At 33.8% G+C, this 22122-nt stretch overlaps 1 protein-coding gene across 1 annotated transcript in view; it reads right to left on the minus strand.

Moving 5' to 3' along the window:
* Positions 1-21873, minus strand: part of LOC121976896 (guanine nucleotide exchange factor SPIKE 1-like) — a 135359-nt gene extending 113486 nt beyond the window's left edge. Inside the window, exons 1-5 of the mRNA XM_042529296.1 lie at positions 21477-21873; positions 20250-20326; positions 20084-20173; positions 1365-1527; positions 1167-1294 (exon numbers count right to left, since the gene is read on the minus strand). Of these exons, the coding sequence (XP_042385230.1) occupies positions 1167-1294; positions 1365-1527; positions 20084-20173; positions 20250-20270 (402 nt within the window). The 5' untranslated portion in view covers positions 20271-20326; positions 21477-21873. The remainder of the gene's footprint in view (positions 1-1166; positions 1295-1364; positions 1528-20083; positions 20174-20249; positions 20327-21476) is intronic.
* Positions 21874-22122: the final 249 nt, after the last annotated feature.

Raw genomic sequence — 22122 nt, forward strand, 5'->3', positions numbered from 1 at the left:
ATTAGTGGGAAGAAAGGAGTTTTTCCTTCTATGTGTTCCTCTTTAAGTAATCTTCATAAAGAGCAGATAATGCCAAACCACCTATGAGCATTATATTACATTAGACGCTTCGGTTTACTGTTAACCGTGTAGACACATGTTATGCTGAATAAGACAAGGATTGTCTTGGATAAATGAATTTAACCTGCACCAAAAAAGGTTTATTTTCAGTATCAATTTAAATTGACCATGATCCCCTATACCTTAATTCTTATTGTACAATGCATAGGAAATATCTTCAGAATGCAGCAACATAGTAATAGGATGTAAAATACTTCTGAACCTGATGAGGACCATACAGGTTATAAGTTTGTGTAGTGTGCTAGTCTGAAAGACAATAACGGAAAAAAAACAATTCAATGGCTAGTATGGCATGCTATTGCCTTCGTGAATGTAGATAACTTAATTTCCCTATCTAAGGGGACCCTGTCTTCCCCATCACCCCTTCTCTTAGGCCTATATGTGCCCTTTGTTGTGTGTCGGACATATTTCTTAAATGCAATTTTAATCCTCAATCTAACTTTGCAATTACTTTCTTTTATTGTTAATATTATGTCTTAATAATCATCAGATATTTTATGAAACATAAATGCATCCTTCTTATTGTGATAAAATATCATCCGTTGTCTTATATGTGGAATACTTATATTTTACTTTTCATTTTTAGGATTATTTTTGCCAATTTTATTTTATTGATCATAAAGATCTGAAATGACCAGAAGATCTTCTAACCATCCAATCTCAAAACCAATATCAATTTTGAAATTATGATGTTCATGATGCAGCATAAGTAGCCTTCTTGCTTCCAAATTCATGTAAGTTTGATTCATATGTTGGAAGTATCAATGTCGTATACCCTCAGATTAGATATGGGTATTACAAACTTGTAGCTAGATGCATTGTTTTAAAAGTTCAATCTAGTTACAACACTTATTTAGGCTGAATAAGACAATCAGACCATGAGATAAACTCTAAAAATTTATCATATCTTTTTAAAATCACCATTTAGCTCAAGACTTTTCCTTATTAACATCAACAACTAATGGAAGATGACGCAAATCATCTTTTCCTGCCCAGAACAGAATACATCCATTAAACATATATCTAAGGCAAGAATATAAAAGTACCATGTCCTGACAATTGAAGGATGGCTTATGTAAGCTGACTTCAGACATTTGTCTGCCTGAAGTACTAGGGACATCATCATAAGTAACATTGTCATTCTTGGGAAGTCTTTCACTGGCAAGGTGCATCTCTGTACAAAGGATAAAATCATTACAAATGAGGATTTACAATTAAACATATTTAACAAACATGTCGCACACCAGTTTCTATATCAGTGTCAGGCCCTTCAAATATTTGATTTTGAAAAGATGATGGTGCCACACTTTCATAATGTCCATATTTGTTTTCATCCACCTCCCAATCAGCTTTGTAGCACTGTAACAACTCATTAAGATGTGGCCATTGGTCGATATTTTCATTTAGCTGAAAACAAGGAAAAAAAGAATTATTTCTCATATGACAACATAGAGTAGTGATACAAATCAAAAGAAAGCATGAAAACTTCAAATTTATCAGTTGTCGATGCATTGCAAGATTTAAAAATTAGTTTGTATCATAAACCATTGGATACATAGGACTAAATTTTGAACATCAAAGTTGCATATTTACAGACACAGATAACTAGTAAGTATGATCAAAGAAATTGAGTAACAATAAAGTTAATAATATAGTTTTTGCAGTATTGATCAAACTAGTGATTATGACCCAGGTACAAATAATACCCAAGCCAAATAACACTTCAGCAACTAATTGGGAGTGAGACTAAACCATTTGTTTTTTCTAAAACTCTCCCTGAGTTGGAGTATGAATATAATCCCTGAGTTGGAGTATGAATATAATCCATAGTTCCCAGGTTGCTATGCAAAAACATAAATGTAGGCCGAAAGATACTTGGTAATTATAATATATCAACACAGTGTCCTTTAGGATAGTTTGTCAATCTTCTTGGCTGACAACATCACAAATGGAGTGGCATCAACTTCCTTCAATGAGTTTAATGCATTCATAAAATACTAAATTGCTTGCAATGTAAATGGCAGCTTGATTATCACATTTTGATCCATCATCTCACATGTTGTATATGCCATAATGTTAGATATTCTGTTGTTCTGGGCAAAATGTCCCCCATGATTTATCTACATATATCTTGTCATGGGTCGGCGATACTGGTCGGTGAGCGATATCACCTTTTGCTCCAATAATGTTAGATATTGAGTTTAATCAAATTTAATTTTTTATGTTAAATTAATATTTAAGAAAAATTTAGACAATGAAATAAGTTGAACCAAATGGATAAATTTAATTTTCATGTTAAATATAACTATTTAAGTATAAACTATTTAATATTTACTTAAAGTTACCTAGTGTATATACTTAAATTTAAGTGCTTAATTAATTGAATATAAATATAATATTATTAATTAACTATAAAATATTCCAATTAATTTAAATTAAATCATAAATTAACTAACTATATAATAGCTTATAAAGATATAATATTCATATGGAAGTTAATATTAATCTATAAAATTATATTGTATTACATTTAATTAATATATTTAATTAATCTATATTTTTCAAATAGTATAATTAATAATATTTATATTATATATGAGTTTGTGACTATGCTAATGAAAAAAAGCTATTAATCATTAAACAAAGTAATATCTCAACATACATATCAAAATTAATTAACAAACTTAAGCACAATTAATTAACTGACCAATTATACATAAGTAGCATTCAATTTATAAGGCATTAACATAAAGTTATACCTTTTGAGTTAACTAATATTATATTTTAATTAAAATTTAGATGACATAATATAACTTATAATTATAACTAATACTTATAATATAATTTGTTAAATTGACTTATAATTATCAATAATATAGAAAATCTTCTTACGCGAAAAATTATTAGTACTCACCCCACAACCCATGGAATTGAACCCGACATACTAAAATCAAAGCCTTTTTGTAGAAATCCAAGCCTTTCTGTGTTGACCATCACTTTAGTTCCCCTAACCCTCAATCTTACTCCTTTTAATCTCCACTTTGTGAACCCCCACCCCCACCTGAATTGGGGCAAGCTCCAACAACACTTCCTTAGATTTCTTGGCTTATGTTGTTGTTGATCTTCATTGCTACTACAAGGTCAATGAGATCTCCTCAACTTTTGATAATTGACTTGTTCTCATATCAATTATCTTTATCTCAACCACTACCAATAGAGACATGGAAAATCTCATCCAGTACCACGTGATATCAATTAGCATGAGTGATACATCAATAGAATGTCAATGCCAAGACAGTATCCATTTTTCTCAGTAACAGAAACCAAACTGTAGCCCAAGCCAAGCAAACTGGCATAAAATTTCAATCAATGACTACTACTTTAGTGTGTGAAATCTCTTCTCCACACAATTATTTATATCTGACTCATAATTGTCTCAATCGATACAGGTCAAGACATGAAGAGTCTCATTTTGTATCATGTGATACCAATTAGCACATGTTATGCTATGTTTTAAAAACCAAGACCCAACCTGAAACCATTTACCTCAATTTGACACAAAAGTTAACCCTAATCTCTCTCCCTAGCACAATCTCCTGTGATTTTATGTTGTATTGCAGATGACACTCTCCCTCAGCTCTGGATTCTATCTGCGACACTCTTTAAGCTTTATGGTGGCAATTCCTCCATCAAGTCAAACCAAATCCTTTCTATTGGAAAACAATAGTGAATCACACAATTCCCTTCCTCTAGCAGATGACAGATAAGCATTGCAAACACAACAATAACTGTGACATGGATATTGACTTTTCTCAGTTTTCTTCTAAGTTTCCATCTGTGTGATGCAGCAATTTCTCCCCCTCACCCTCCAGCTTCAACTTCAGGCGAAGGCTTCATGTCCTGAGGTTTCATCCATAGCTAAGAGAGCAGCAGCAAGTTAATCATCCTCTCATATCCATACCTGCAATGGACATCATGTGAAGCATTGGAAATCCCCTTCTTCGTGTTTGGAACTTGGAAGTGACTAACAGTGTTTCCAGTCACAAGAGTTTTTCCCTAGCACAATCTCTCCCCCTTCGGGACTCTTGAAGTTTTCCCTAATCCTTTGTTTTCTTTGTGCTTGCGATCAGCAATTGCTCTGGGTTCTTGAGAGCTTCATTTCAACAGCAAATTCCATCTTGAGAAGAAATCTTTATCTTTGTCAATTGATCTCTCCTCTGTGATTATGTTGTTCCTCCATCATAGATTACGTTCGAAACTGAGTTGCACGGATGATGGTTTTCTAGAATCCCATTAAACCTATGATCTGAAACCTATTTGTTTTTAGCTTGAATAGAAATATTTACAGATCTACCTCTTATAATCCTTGAGTTGTGGGATATTTTGAAAAGTCAGGGGGCAAGGAAGTGCTTGGGGAACAAAAAGGGGACTGTGTGCAAATAATGCATGGTTATTTTGAATGAGTTTTGAGGAGATTTTCATAGTGACTTCATCTTCAATAGCTACTGTACAGTTACAGATAACAAGTCTCTCGAGCTATTTTTTATTTATATTAGCCTCAAATTGCATCCAAGTGTAGGAATATTGACTTTAAGTGTTATGGCTTATCAAAATCGGTTGATTTTACATTTGAGAGTTAGCAAAGAAATGGCTAGTGCCCTCACCATCACCATGATGTCTAGCCATATAACTTGAACCTAAAAGTAAGGAGGAGGATTCATGATGCCAGAGTTGGGAAAGCATAATCAAGGAAAAGGTTACCTATATTATTGTTAACTCCCTTATCTACTTATTGCTTTGAAATTTTATTGAATTCCATGTTTATCTTCTTTGTGCATAATATTTAATGATTTTGCATGAAGATCTGAAACTACGCATGCTAACTAATTTGAATAGAATCAAATGCTTGGTGATTTTATGTGATAGTGAATTTTTGAGCAAGTTTATATACCATTAGTGTATCACTAAAAGCTATACCTAGGTAGTAGCATGAAATAAAGCTATAAATTGAGTTGTGAAAATGTTGGAGAAAAAGAAAATTATAATTATGGCGAACATAATTAAATTTTTACATGATCCTCTAGTTAGCTCATTATATAAGAATTATGTCACTAGCAAATTCGGCTAATGGATGGTGAATATACATCTCAAAATGCTAACATTTCAATAGTCATAGTTGTGTTTAAGCGCGCGAGAAGTACCTCTACATAGTGTTGGGGAGCTAGGAAAAACCACAAGTCCAACGCTCGATATATAAATAAGTGGCACGCCTACAGAGTGTTACTAATGCTTATAAATACAATAACAATAATCAAATTTCATCCCACTATGTGGAGTCGGTTATATGAATCCTCCTACGCTATTGAGCTCTATCCCCTAAATACATCATCATCTATATTTATCTTATTTTATCATTGCTAACTAGGTCTTCTTTGATCTTCCTCTTCTCGTTAAATGTGTATTTGTCATAATTTCACATCGCCTAATTAGAACATTTATTAGTCATCTAAATACATGTCTATATCATCTTAAACACGTCTCTCAGAGTTTTTCTCAATAAGCATAACATCAATTTTCTCTCTAATATTCTCATTTGTATCCTATCCATTCTCATATGCTCACATATCCACCTTAACATTCACATATTTGCGACTCTCATCTTCTGCTCATGTGCTCAAGTCATAACCATTATTCAACTTCATATAATATAGCACAACTAAGTACCATTTTGTATAACTTTTCTCTAAATTTTAAAAATACTTTACGATCACAAAGAACTAACATTCTCCTTCATTTCAATCATCCTACTTGTATATTATGAAAGACATCTCTCAACCCCCACCCTTTTGCAAAAAGAATCTTAAATACTTAAATCTCTTAATTATAGGCACCTCATCATCTCTTTCTTAATAATTGTCTTACAATATCTAATATTACAAAACTTAAATTTCATATATTCTGTCTTTACTCTACTAACCCTAAAATTTTTCACTTCTAATATTTTCCGCCAATATTCAAGCTTAGCATTTACTCCTTCCTTCACGTGTCTCACTTATCAAAAAATATTATCTGCAAACAATATGCATCATGGTAACGTATCTTGAATATGTCTAGTAAGTTCATTCATAATTAGTGTAAAAGAATTTATCCTTTATATAATCCTATCTTTTTAGAAACGTTTCAATCAATCTGCTTAAAATCTTCACTCTCTTTATTATATTCTCGTGCATATCCTTAATTATTTCAATATACGTTACACAACCACATTTTTTTTAATAATTCTCCACATAATTTCTCTTGGAATTTTATCATTCGCTTTTTCTCGACAAATATCATCTTGCTTCTTTTCCTCATACTTTTTTATTAGTTGTTTGGAAAGATATATAACTTCGATTATCAACCTTATACTTTTTGATTAGTTGTATGGGAAGATATATAACTTCGATTATCAACCTTCTAAGCATGAATTCAAATTAGTTTTCGATCACTATGGTATCCTTCCTTAGACTTTTTTAGCATGGTGATAATTAATTAGAAAATGGTTATAAATTATGTTGATAAAATTATGTTGCATGTGTTATGATACTCCTCACCTTTAAAATCTTGCATTGTGTCGGACAAAATATTCAAAACATATCATTCCAATAAATAATTGAAACTCGATACTACTTGACACATTGTCTCTTGTGTCGTTGTCTCAATCATATCGATGAGTGTCATTTAATGTCAACATTCAACATCCCTTGGCAAGGTAAAATTAAGATAATGATATCACCTAGCATTGAAACAATATATCAGGTGTCATTGTATTAATTTTGTCGACGAGTATTATTTCATGTCAACACTCAACATCCATAAGCATCCTAAAATTAAGATAATATTATTTTTTTTATAGTTTGTCTCTATACAATCCAATGTCAAAATCATAGCATTCCAATAAATAATTGAAACTCGATACTACTTGACACATTGTCTCTTGTGTCGTTGTCTCAATCATATCGATGAGTGTCATTTAAAGTCAACATTCAACATCCATAAGCATCCTAAAAGTATACATTGAATTTAATTATATAATTAGTATATCTTTTTCTTCTTTATCTCTTTCCTCCTTCCACCCCCACTTGAACCATACATTAGATGATCGATACGATACCAAAGCAATATGGTTCCTATCAAAACCTAAAACATCAACACAACTTGAGATTTAGAACTTTGTTTCTTGGTATTTCATATTATTGCATTCTCATTTAGCTTTTTCCTAGCTAATGCACTTTTCTTGGTGCTTCTAAATTCTCTTGAGACATGCTAAGGACGACTTGGTAGATTCTCAAACACATTTTTGTTGTTGGGTTTGGAGTTTCTCTTTGACCAAACTTTCAAAGCATGTGTTTGTGTAGCTACTCTCAGCTACATTTAAATTTTGATCATTTTAGTTACTTCCATTTTTTACTTATCATAAATTTGAAAGAAGTTTATGTTGCTCTGGTTATTTTCTAAACTATTGAATAAAAATAAAGAAATTGAATAGGTGATTGCTAATGGATATCATCATTGTTCTAAAAGTAGGTACATAGGGAGAATAGAAAGGGACTACTTTTCCCAGTAATTAAGAAGTCTTCAAAAAGTGGTTCAAACAACTTCATTAGAAAAAAAAGGGTTTTGGTTTACAAATCGATTCACTTGGAAAAAAAATATTAAACCCCTAATTACCCAATCGACCATTCAAATTGTATGTCTAATGTCACTATTTGCTTGACATCATCAAACGACTTATTTGCCAAACACTAGCATTCAACAACCATTTTTTGTCATCTGCCCTTTATTCTCTTCTATGGGTGCGTCCATTATCTTCTCTTTTTTTTGCTCAACCATTTGTATATTTTTCCTCATTTAAACTCAACACAATACCATGCGATCTTCCAAAGCTTTGCTAGAGAACTAGACTTGTTTTGAATTCACTAGATTGCAGCATCACACTAGTTACACATTCTTTAATATGGATTATAACTTAAAGGGTTGATCACCTAAAAACGCATTAATACACCTTCGATTTAATCGTTGTCAAGGGAAAGGGTCAACTTGGGGTTTATAAGTTGGGTCGTGCCAACATAATATCAATTTTTATTTGCATGAACGTATAAATCTAGTCGAGTCGACCAAAACAACAAATGATTTTAATTGATGGTTACAAAACTTTGTTTTTATTCTTCCACATCATTAAATTGCACCAACATATATGCTTAATAGCAAACCACTATTTTTGTTATTGTTGTTAAGCCTTATTTTGATCTATGGGTTTGATGCACTAATGTTAGATTATTCTTCATAAGGAACGCATTGCAGAGTCTAACAACAACATCTCGACAAAGACACTATATCTCTATAAAAACTAAGGTGTAGTGTTAAATATGCAAGAATTCTCACATCCTAAATTGAATCAGAACCAACATTAGACATTATAAGAATATCAATTGTTTTAGATTTGGAACATAGAAACGTATGAATGCTCACCAGGAAACCAATAATAGAGAATCCAAATTAGGTATTGTTATAAATAGTTTATTAAAGGACAAAGTAGTAGGGATAGTTAGAAAGGAAGATAGGATTATAGTTCTCAAAATAATGGGAGTAAAAAATACTATTAAAGTAATTATAATATATGCATCCCAAGTAATATTTATTAAAATTTAAAATTATTTAAAAATTTTGAAATAGTTTTTAATATTTTATAATTATTATTAATAATAGTTTATTTATAAAAAATAGATATTTAAAAAATAAAAAATTAACTAAACCAAAAAGACTTAAAAAAATTGCGGTCCCTCCGGCTCGATATCTATGAAGGATTTTAGGATTATATAATATTTTATTAGAATTTTCTAAAATTTTAAATTAATTTTTATATATTTTAATGAATTAATTTAATTAGAATTTTAAAAAAAATTGATTATTTATTTAAATTAGAGATAATTAGATTATTATAAATAAATAAAATATTTATTATATATTTTAAAATTAAAAATAAATAAAATATTTATTATATATTTTAAAATTAAAAATAAATAAAATATTTAATTAAATAAATAATTTTATTATGATTTAATTAAACCTCTTTGAACTATCTTCATCGACCATAGGAATTGTTTTAATTTAAAAATATATATTTAATTTAAAAAACCAACCGAGCGCAACCGTAGCCCCTCCAGTGCGGCTGCAGGGGTCGCGCGGCCCCTCCTATGTAGTTATCGGCATCGCAACGCCCTTCCTGTGCGGCTGTTAGCGTCGCGACGCCCTTCCTGCGCAGTCGCAAGCATAACAACGCCCATCTGAGCGATCACGGGCATCACGACACCTCCTTGGCTGCAGCGGGACTGGTGTTGGGTTTGTGTCGGTGCCGATCAACAGGCGGAACAAAATGTTTCACCTCGGCACGAGATCTCAAACCCTGGGTAGTACAAAAAAATCTGACAAACGAGATGATATTAAGAAGAGATCTAAATAGACAAATAAGAGCAAAAAATAAGGAACATACAAGAGTGCATGGGGACTATGATTTTGGAATAAGAAATGAAGAAGGAAAAGTTATATTGGATTTAGTGACAGCATATGGACTTATAATAGCTAATATATTTTTAAAGAAAAGAGAAAAACACATAATTACAAATCATATTACATACAAAAGTGAGAATAATAAATCGCGCTTTCTTATGGCCAGGATGAGAAATATAAAAAATTATAAAAGATTGTAAGGTTAGCTCAAGAGAAAACTTAAGTAACCAACATAGATTAGTGATATTATTTATCAATAGAAAGGAAAGCATGTATGACTCATAGGATAAGTAGTGGAAGTTAAAGGAAGAAAAACAAAGTTTTTTTTAAAGAGAGAGTAGAAGCTCTGATAATAGAAAAAAAACATACTAACTCAAACATAATATGAGATAAGATAATATCGAATTTTAAAAATGTGACTAAGAGCGCACTCGGTGAGTTAAAATGATAAACACCACCAAATAAAGAATCTTAATGGTGGAATAAAAAAGTATAGCAGGTAACGGAAAACAAACAACCTATAAATTACTATACACAATAAAGAAAACTTTAAAAAGTATGCAGTAGCCAAGAAAGCAATGAGTGAAGCTAAAAACAAAGATTTTCCACACCAATAATTTGATAAAAAAAAAAAGAAAGGAACGTGTATAGAATAACTAAAGTAACATAGAGGGAATAAAGGATCGTATCCAAATAAGATACATTGATGGGGAGCTTTGGCGCAATGATAAAATTGTTGTCATGTGACCTAAAGATCACGGATTCAAGTTTCGAAAATAGCCGCTTGCAAAGAGGAGTAATGCTGCATAAAATAGACCTTTCCTTGACTCATAGGATAAGTAGTGGAAGTTAAAGAAAAATAAAGTATTTTTTAAAGAGAGAGTAGAAGCACCGATATTAGAAAAAAACATAGTAACTCAAATATAATATAAGATAAGATGGTATCAAATTTTAAAAATGTGACTAAGAGCGTACTCGGTGAGTTAAAAGGATAAACACCACCAAATAAAGAATCTAAATGGTGGAATAAAAAAGTATAGCAGGTAACGGAAAACAAACAACCTATAAATTACTATACACTTGTAAACATAAAAAAAAACTTTACAAAATATGCAATAGCCAAGAAAGCATTGAGTGAAGCTAAAAACAAAAATTTTCAACACCAATAATTTGATAAAAAAAAAAAAGGAACACGTATAGAAAAACTAAAGTAACGGAGAGGGAAAAAAGGATCGTATCCAAATAAGATACATTGATGGGGAGCCTTGGCGCAATGGTAAAGTTGTTGTCATGTAACCTAAAGGTTATGGATTGCAAAGAGGGGTAATGCTGCATAAAATAGACCTTTCCTTGACTCATAGGATAAGTAGTGGAAGTTAAAGGAAGAAAAACAAAGTATTTTTTAAAGAGAGAGTAGAAGCATCGATATTAGAAAAGAACATATAACTCAAATATAATATAAGATAAGATGGTATAGAATTTTTAAAATGTGGCTAAGAGCATACTCGATGAGTTAAAAGGATAAACATCACCAAATAAAGAATCTTAATGGTGGAATAAAAAAATATAGCAGGTAACGGAAAACAAACAACCTATAAATTACTATACACTTGTAAAATAAAGAAAACTTTAAAAATATACAATAGCCAAGAAAGCAATGAGTGAAGGTAAAAACAAAAATTTTCAACACCAATAATTTGATAAAAAAAGAAAGGAGCATGTATAGAATAACTAAAGTAACAGAGAGGGAAAAAAGGATCGTGTCCAAATAAGATACATTGATGGGGAGCCTTGGCGCAATGGTAAAATTGTTGTCATGTGTCACGGATTCGAGTCTCGAAAATAGCTTCTTACAAAGAGGGGTAATGCTACATAAAATAGACCTTTCCTTGGACCCACATTAGCAAGAACTTCGTACATCAGGCCAGTGTATGAAATGTTGTTTCGTGCCGCCCGGCACGGGCGGTTTTTACCGTTCCGCCGGGCGGCCGAAACCGGCACGGGAGGCGCCCCCGTCTCGGCAGCGCCGGAGGAGACGCAGGACGCCTCCCTCGGCGCCGGAGGAGACGCAGGACGCCTCCGTCGGCGCCGCAGTAGATGCGGGACGCGTCCGATGGCGTCCCGCGGCGCCTTCTGCGTCGCCGAAAGCTTCCGGCGACCCTGCCGGCGTCGCTGGACTCTTCCAGTGACCCTGCCGGCGTCGCTGGACTCTTCCGGCGACCCTTCCGGCGCCGCCCACGGCGTCCGGCGACGCTTCCGGCGACGCTTCCGGCGCTTCCGGCGCCGCCCACGGCATCCGACGACGCTTCCGACGCCGCCGAACACCGCCCACGGGATCGCGGGCGATCTCGCGTACGCGCGATTTTTTTTTCTTTTTTTTTAATATTTATTTATTTTATTTAATTAATTAAATTAAACAATTCCTAAGGAAGACGTGGGTTATTTCGAAGAGGCTTTTATAAACCCTAATTAAATTATCCTAATAAAATATATAAAAAATATATTTAAAATTAAAATAAATTTAATAAATTTTATTAATTAATATTCTAAAAAAAATATTATTGTAAATTTAATTTAAAATTTTTTAAAATATAATAATTCTTATTTATATTCTAATATTTTCTTTATTATTTTAAATTTCATTTAAATTTAAAAAAAATTAAAAATTCTAAAAAAATTTTAAAAATTCTAATTTTTTTTTAAAAGAATTCTAATAAATTATATTTATATTCTGATATTTTTTTTACTTGATATTTTTTTGCTATTTAAAATAAATATTATTTAATTAATAATTAATTAAATGAATAAATAATTAATTTATATAATTATTATTAATATAAAGTAATATCTTGTACTATTATTATTATTATTATTATTATTATTATTATTATTATTATTATAGATATTTCCATTTTAATTTAAATTATTGATATATCAATTCTATTTAAATAAAACTATTTTTAATTATTTTTTCTAACAATATTAAATTATTCAATAATTGAAAACTTATAATAAATCAATATACAATTTATTTTTATATACACCATAAACATATTTATCTTATAATTACTATAGATAAATAAAAAAATACCGAAACTGTATCGCCACTGTACGATACGATACTGAAACCGTATCGTTCCGGTCTGAAACCGAAACCTCGGCACGGGTCGAAATTTTAAACCTTGCATCAGGCTACCCTTTATCCAAATAAGATGCATTAAAAATAAATCTAATAGCATATGAGTGAAGGATGAGAAAATAAAGGAACGATAGAAGAGGTCAATTTTTAATGAAAATTTAGGTGACCAATTTACATTAGGATATTTAAGTAAATCAGATAATTATATAAATTTAAATTTTTATTAGAGAATTGAAATTTCAAAAGTAGATGTTAAATGGGATAAAAATGGAAAAGTCACACGATAATATTCTAATTGAAGTATAGAAGTGTTTAGAGATATAAGGTATAGAATGACTTACAAAATTATTCAACAATATTGAAAACGAAAAAAATATTTGATTAGTAGAGGGTAACTACTCTAATCCCCGTATAAAAACAAAAAAAATGTACAAAATTATGTGAATTACAAAGCATTAAGCTTATGCGTCATACCACAAAATTTTAGTAAAGAGTGATATAAAAAAATAAAGAAAGGAGAAAGGTGACCAAAAATTAATTTGGTTTCATGTTTGAAGGGTGGATGATAAGAGATATAAATCTTCTCATAAAATAGATTGAAAATTATTAGGAAAAGAAGTCTTACACATCACAGTCATTTACCTAAAAAAAGTTTATGACAAAATTCTAAGGGAAATTATATGAAGAATTCTAGAAAATAAAGGTGTAAACCTAGCATATATTAAAATAATTAAAAATGCGTACAAGAATGTAAGAAAACTTCAAGCGGATTAACAAGAGCCTTTATATAAAGAAAGAGTTACATCAAGAATCTATAAATTCATATCTTTTTACTCGTCCTAGATGAACTCACCAAGCACATCCAAGACATGTTATCATGGTGCACGTTATTTGCAGATGACATTGTTTTGGTCGATGATATAAGGTGGATGTAGCAAAAAGTAAAAGTTTGCTAATCTTAAATCTTAGCGAGAAACATTAAAAGTAAAAGGTTTTAAACTTAATATTGTAAAGTCAAAATATGTGGAATTTAAATTTAGTATTAGCAGTAGATGTAGCAAAATGCAAGCCTTGTGTAACCATAAAGTTGTTACATGCAGTGTTGTTAGAGGCGCGAGGCGCACCGAGGCGCAAAGGGCTCATAAAGCCCGAGGCGTGAGGCGCGCGCCTCTTGAACATGAGATTGCTTTTCGCCAGGCGTGCGCCTCAAAGTCTAATGTCGCAAGTTTAGAAAGATTGTTTTTCTCCGCCTTTTTCTCCATGAAATTTTTTATTTCTTCACGTACATGAGGCGGACATTTCTTGCAAGTCGTAGTATTTCGAAACCCTCCAACAAGATGCTGTTTTGCACGATAGATACCTCCTTTTGTAACTTTTTGACAAAAGTTACAAATCAAATCATTTTTGTTATTCGAATTAACTCTTTGAAAATAATTCCATGCCGGATCTTTTGATATATATGTTGGAGTATCACTACTACCTTCCATGATAATTGAACAAGAAAATAACTTAAAAAATTAAAAACAAAATAAATAAAAAATTACTACTGTACCTAGTATCAACAATAATAGAAAAGTACTGTACCACTGGTACCAACAATAGAAAAATAGGAAAATAAAAAGAAAAACAGGGACAGCATCACAGGCTTGATTATGCAAAAAGGGAGAGAAAATGTTTGCACATCACATTACCAGCAAGCACATTGTTTGCACATTGTTTTAATTGGCTAAAATTACCAGCAAACAGGAACAGCATCACAGTTTTCACAGCAGTTTTCTACAGTCCCAGCAACAGAAAACAAAAAAAAAAAAAAAAAAACAGCAAAAAAAAAGAAGAAAAAGAAACGGGACATCATCACAGCAGCAGCAGCAGAAAAACAGCAAAAAAAAAAAAAGAAACGGGACAGCATCACTGCAGCAGCAGGAAAAAAAGAAAAAAGAAACGGGACAGCATCACAGCAGCAGTTTTGCTGTCAACGGGAAGGGAAAACACAAAAAAGAAAACAGAGGAAGAAGATATAACAGAGAGAAGAAACGAAAGTGATGAAAAAACATTGAAAACTTGAACAGTGAAAACGACGAAAAGAAGAAGACGAAAAAAAAGGAAAAACAAAATAAAGAAGAGGAGCGAAGAAGCGAAGCGAAGAAGATTACAAAAGAAGAAGATGAGAAGAAGAAGATGAAGTGAAGAATAGAAAAACAAAAAAAAAAGATGAAAAAACGTATACCTGGGCAGCGACAGAAGCAACTCAGCATCGGCGGTGGTAGTGGAGGATGGCGCGACTCTTCGACAAGGTTTCTTCTTCTCTTTCCGTTATTTTCTTCTTCCCTTTTCTTTCCCGTGCCCTAATTCCAACCCAAATTAGGTTTGAAATGTTTTTTTTTTTTAGAAATCGTGAGCGGGAAGGATCGCGCGATGCCCTTCGATCGCACGATGCTCTTCTATCGCGCCTTCTGTGAGGCGCGAAGCGCCCTAGGCGTGCCCGGGCGCGCCTAGGCGCGCGCCTGGCGAACAGCGCCCGCCTCGTGCTATAGAAGGCGCTTTTCTCAGCGCCTTGTGCGCCTGACGCCTCAGGCGCCTTGTGCGCCTGACGCCTCAGGCGCACCTTTAACAACCCAGGTTACACGTGACCTTAAAGTCAAGAGTTCAAGTCGCAAAAATAGCCTCTTGCAAAATGTAAGATAAGGTTGCATACAATAGACTCAATATGGTTCAACTCTTGCCCAAGACCTCGAATTGGCAGAAGCTTCGTATACCGAGCTGCCCCTTTAGTAGTAAACATAGCAAGGCAATTTCTTGTAATTAAAAGCTTTAAGTATCAAGGATTATTTTTTGCAAAAAAGATGAAGGAGTCGATAGAAATGTTTTACATAGGATATAAGTAGGCTTATTAAAATAGAGGAAGGCATCAGTGCTCTTTGTAATCGTAAGGAATTTCTAAAATTTAAAGGAAAGTTTTGCAAAACGATATTTAGACTTGCTATATTATTTGGAGATGAATTGTTAAGCTATAAATTGAGCACATGAGCTGAAGATGAAAGTCGTAAAAAAGAGAATGTTTTGGTGGATGTGAAAATATACGAGGATGGACAAATAAAAAATGAAAATATTAGAGAAAAAGTACAGATTGTGTCTATTAAGGGAAAATTCTGAAAAGCGCATTTAAGATAATATGGATATATACGCGACCAACAAATACCCAAGTTAGACAATATGAAACCATGACAATATGCACATTAACTGAGGAAGAAGGGATCAAAGAAGACTTGATTAGTAATAACAATTCAAGATAAAATTTGTTTAAATATAAATGAGAATATAATACAAGACCGGGTCTAATTATGTAGGAGGATCCATATAGACAATCTTAATGCGTTAAAGATTTGATTGTTGTTGTATACACATTTGTTTACTTGTGTTGTCTCTAGTGTCATGATATGTATCAAGTTGCTCCATTAGATGCTCATGCATTGAGTGTTGTTTATGGATTATTGATTGAGGCATGTTATTAGTGTAGGACCAAAAGGAATTTAGATATCTCCATAATTGTATGATATTGTCTTACTCCAAAGACTTCATACCAATAGAAATATTTTTCTCTTATAAACCCATTATTTTTCCCATGTGTTTTCAATGTGGGACTATGTTACAATCTTGCAACCCCAACAATCTCCCCCCTCAGACAAAGAACCACAGGATCCTCACGTCCGATTTTCGACCCACCAGGTCTTCCTGCCCTTCAGTCCAACCGACCTACTAAGACTTTCTTGCCTAGTCGCAACTAAGACTTTTTGCCTGGTGTCTAGTCCTCTTGATCTGGATATGGGAGCCCCCACTTCCTTTGTTCGAGGTCAATATTCTACTTACATGGCTCAATTAGACCATATCTTTTGTGCAGGTTAGATCTTTTGACAGTCCGGGCTCTGATACCAATTGTAGGACCAAAAGAAATTTAGATATCTCCACAATGGTATGATATTGTCCACTTTAGACCTAAGCCCTCATGGTTTTGCTCTTGGTGTTAGCAATTTCGAGCCGCAAAAATCGCTTTTTGCGTTGCGGAAACCTCGAAGCTAGCCACGGATCCGTGCGAAGATAGATAAATAAAAGTTCATGTACATGTTTATCTACACTAGATCTACCTTAGATCTACATGAAAAGGAAGTATTACCCTTGTAGCAATGCCCTTCGCTTATCCCGCTCGTCCAAATGGTTGTCGGATCTCGTAGAGTGTCAAGTGTACACTCCTCTACACGTATCTACACAGATAAAAGGTGGAGAGAACCACTTAGAGTGTGCTAACACTCTGAGAGGTCTCGGCAATGGAGGAGAGAAAAGAAGAGAGGAAGAAGAAGAGACCTTGAATAAGCATACATTTCTTCACCCTTATGTGGTCGGCCACTATTAGAGTGTTTTATACCTCCATGTAATACCAAGAGTCATGGCTATTGGTCTTCCTCATGAGGTGGCACACAATCATGTAGCCTTGATGATGTGGAACATCATCATTGGTCGGCCCATGCCAAGTCACAATGAAGTGGCATTTGGTCAAGTCAAACTTGACCCTTCATCTTCCCTCTCAAGTCAAGTCAAACTTGACCTCTTATCTCCCATGGTTGATCAAATCTACCCTTTGACTCAAATCAATTTAATTTAATGAATCTTTATTCATTGGTTTAAATTGACTCAATGAATCATAGTCTAAATTAGACTCATTCGACAAATGAATCAAATTGAGTCCAACTCAATTAGTCTAATTTAGATTATTCTTAATCCAATTTGATTCATCACATGAACCTAATCCTTTTGGTCCATCATATGAACCTAATTTCCATCTAACTGCCCTTTGTGTGTGACCCTATAGGTTCTTGTAACGTTGGCAATGCTCCTAAACCCATTTAGAAACATAAGCAATGAGCAGTATCTAGCAACACATCATTACTACCCAAGTTACAAGAATGTTGAGATCCAACATCACCATTGTGACTACTAATTGTGACTCTCACAATATGTGACAATGTCCTTCTATCCTCGACATCTAAATTGATCAATTGAGGCATAGACCGTGTCATCCTCTAATCAATTTATGTCTTGAACTCCAAGTAGACTCACTCTAATCAAATGAGCTCAATATCTCATATTGACTTATTTGGGCATGGTCATGCACTTAGTGGTCTCACTCTATCAAGAATCATGATATCACTCCCGTCATATAGGAGGGATAGATCCCTTCTACATCACTCACATCCCTCCGCATAATTTGTTACATATCCAGTAGTCGCCTTTATAGTCCACCCATTTACGGGTGACGTTTGACGAAGTCAAAGTATGCAACTCCTTATGTAGGGAACCTTGGTGACTTCAGGTCCAAGGACTGATAGTTATACTAATAGTCACATGAGAAAGTATATGACACTCATATAACGATCCATGATACTTTCTCATGGCGGGTCATTCAGTATACATTCTCCAATGCATACCTATGTGTCAACTTGATATCTAATATCCATGACTTGTGAGATCAAGTCATCGAGTTGACCTACATGCTAGTCTCATCGCAATAGCATTGTCCCTGAATATTAATACTTGACTAGGAATGATTAAGAGTAGTGTTCTCTATATCATCTCATTATCAATTCAACCAATCGATTGATATAGATAAGAACCTTTTACTCAAGAACGCTATTATACTCAGTTATTTGGCACCAATACAAGTAAGTATAATAACCATAAAGAAATATCTTTATATATATATATATATATATATATAGGAATATGATACATCGAGTCCATACAACAATCATCACATGATCGGTTCTAAGGTTCTCACTAATACTTGGGCTTTACCCAAAAGGCCTCGTCCAATAGAGATATCTTTCTCTTATAAACCGATGATTTTTCCCATGTGTTTTCAATATGGGACTATATTTGCAACATTGCAACCCCAACAATCGGTTATGCTTTTACTCTAGCATTATTGTGGATCACAAACATTGATCAAAGTTTGCCATTTGGCATATCAACATGGTGTTATTTATCAAATATTGATTGAGGCATGTTAGTGCTTATGATTTTGCTCTAACATTATTGTGGATCGCAAATGTTGATCAAAGTTTGTCATTTAGCACATCAACCTTTGGAAGAACATGGCATAATACTTCTCTAAACAATAATGCATCTTACCTATCAACTAACTCAACCAATCACTACATCATAACAAACTCAACCAGTTCACCTCTCAATTATAGCTATAATATAGGAGCATTTAAGATCCATTTGCTTTTGTGAATAATTGAGTGGATGGATGTCAGAGTGGATGGATCACTTAAGCTTTGATCCATCCTGTTGTATACTTAGGTTGGAAGTGAAGGAAAAGTAGGCGTGGCAGCTCCCACTGTTGCCTTTGATCCATCTTTAAATTTTTATTGGTTCTTATCCCTCCTTATCCCTCCATACAAGTAAATAGCATGTCGGGAACATTTGTCTCTCATTCGTCTTTTCTATCATCAATCCTATAGCATAATTTATCCACTGTTTTTATTTATCTATCTAAATAAATAGACGGTTTCAAAAGATTATATTAACTGTTAATATTATAACAAGAGAAGTTGGATTAGACAAAGTTTAGCATAAACCGGGAATGGTGGCATTTGACCCCATTGACTAATTGATGTTTTAAAACTAGAGAGGATGCACATATCCTATGATGAAAATATCCATTCTGCTTTTATCCAAAAGAAAATATAATTCCTTAAATGAAAAGAACAACAAAATGTTGAAACAAAGTTTTTCATCCAAACTTTTGGCACAACTACAAGTCATTCAGAAAAAATAAGTGGAGTCACTTTATCTTGGTTCATTTAGAACAACCAAACCACCTAAAAAATGAGAAGCATTTAAAAATTCTACAAGAACATCCAAAGTGCAATCAAGTCGCCTAATCTTTGGCACAACTGAGTAATGTAAAGGATGGACCACCATAACTATAGATACAAAATAGATATGAGATAGACTTGCATAAAAACTGCATTAATTCTTCTAAAGCAATCTATAAATAATCGCATCCGTTCAAAATCTGTAGTCAGCCAAACTGTGTCAAGTAGAAGTTTCCATCCATCAAGATAAAAGAGACAAGTTGACCAAATAAGCTTTCAAACGAAATATCTATTGTGGTACTTAATTAAACAGTTTGTTAATGAATGTGGGTAGTGCCAGAAACCAAAAAGCTTCTACCAGAAAATAATAAAATGAATTTAATACAAAGATTAGACAAACCAATGGCTCCAACTCTGAATTAGAAGCACACAGCCGGTGTTGTATCCTTTTAAAACGATAACCACTGCTTGATGTGTAATCTTCCATTATCTGCATACAAGTTTCTGAGAAATGTAATAACCATAAATCAAATAAGATACATCTAAACCAATAAACAAAATCAAACATGAAGTTCTGCCATCAACATCAAGTCCCACTCAAGTTTGATCCACCAAAAGGCAAACTTTGCAAGGCGTGTGCCATCTGAAGCAATATCAAAGCAAACAAACTTAATTAGACCACATACCTTAACCATAAATGATAAATTGCAATCAAAAGGCACAACCAACTGGCTGACCAACCTGTAATTCGAGGGGGAGGAAGCAATATTAAGAGTGAATACAAATGTTCACAATAAATCAATAATAGATGTATATGAATTAAATTTCTACCACAAGTACTAATTAAGATTAACAAGCATTAAGTTGACACCAATCTCAAGATGTCACCAATTATCAATCCTTAAGTTATCAATAATTTACCCACTTTGAGATATCACCAATGATCAAGCTTTAAATCATCACCAAGTATCACTTTATCACCAATTATTAATTTTAAGTTATCACCCATTATTAATTTCAAATTATCATTGATTACATCTCTTATATTGGGTAAAAAACACTATAGTCAATCAAAAGTGTATCATCTATGCCCTTGCAATTGCACTATATAGATGGATTGAAGCCCCTACTAATGTTCACATGGTCTGAAATCCTAGCACACGCACAAAAGAGTTGAAGACCCACCAAAAATATTTCAATGGATGAAGCTCCAAAGATCCACTTACGTGCTTATGGGCCAAAATCCTATATCAAATGGCTTGGCTTTTAGGTCTCACCATTTCCAATTATTTATTTGCTAACATATTTCTTGTATAACGATCACCATTTAGTAAGTTTTTACCATTTTAACTCTACATTTTTATCATCTATGCTATGATTTGCAGTTTCATAAAAGGACAGCCCGGTGCACATTCCATGACTCAGAACCCGTGACCACAAGGCTTACCCCTGCTAACGACTAACAGATCATAATCGATAGACACCCACCAAGAGGAGAGGGGTTGTTGCATCTTTACAGCTATGCCCCAAATCGAGAAGTGATAGCACCAGACAAAAACCACGAGAAAACACTCTTTACATGATCTAAGAAGGGTAGCAAACACCAATGCACAAATACAAACACTCACGTGACGGAAAATTATGCATTCAGATGCAGAGGATTGCCAAGATTAGATCAAACCTCTTACACAAACATGGAAACGACTCTTCCGCCGACTGAGAAGAAAGTGCAATGGTTGCTCGGTAAGTAAAGCAGAGGAAACAGGGAAAACTTACGATGAAACCTTACTCACCTACTCTAGATCGCAAAACGGAGAAGCTCGGATAGGAGTCACTGCCGGATCCCACACGAGAGGCTGCTCAGATCTAGAGAAGGAAGGCTTCGTCTAATGCTCACAGACGGGGAAGAAGGGACAACATCCCCGCTTCAGCCTTCATGTGCGCTCGCTCGCTCGCTCGCTCGCTCGCGGAGCCACTGTCAGATCGAGAAAAAGGGAGGCTCCGTCTTATGCTCACAGGTAGGTAGGGAGGGAGGAGGCAGTAGCTTAGCTTAACTTTATAGCCGCTGGCACGCGGACGGGGAACAAGAGAGGAGGGTGGAACTCATCTCCATGATCGACCCGTGAAGCGGAAGATTAATCGATCAATGCGGCGAGAGATCCCTGGGTTGGAGGCCCGAAGGGGGATAATGCGATTGATTGACTAGGGTGCAGTCGAGGCGGGGGCTAGTGTACGGTGTACCTAGGCAGATGAGGCAGAGAAGTCGCGGTGTCGATGGATGGGATGGTTTCGGTTCGGATTGAAACGAGATTTTAATAATCCGAAAATTTTAAATCCGAATTTATCCATTAGAACAAAATTATCATCATCGAATATGATATTTGTAAAAACTTTTAGATATCTACTTTTAGATATCTATATAACTAAAAGAACTCTTCC

Source organism: Zingiber officinale, chromosome 4B (assembly GCF_018446385.1).
Source record: "Zingiber officinale cultivar Zhangliang chromosome 4B, Zo_v1.1, whole genome shotgun sequence".
NCBI classification, from domain to species: domain Eukaryota; kingdom Viridiplantae; phylum Streptophyta; class Magnoliopsida; order Zingiberales; family Zingiberaceae; genus Zingiber; species Zingiber officinale.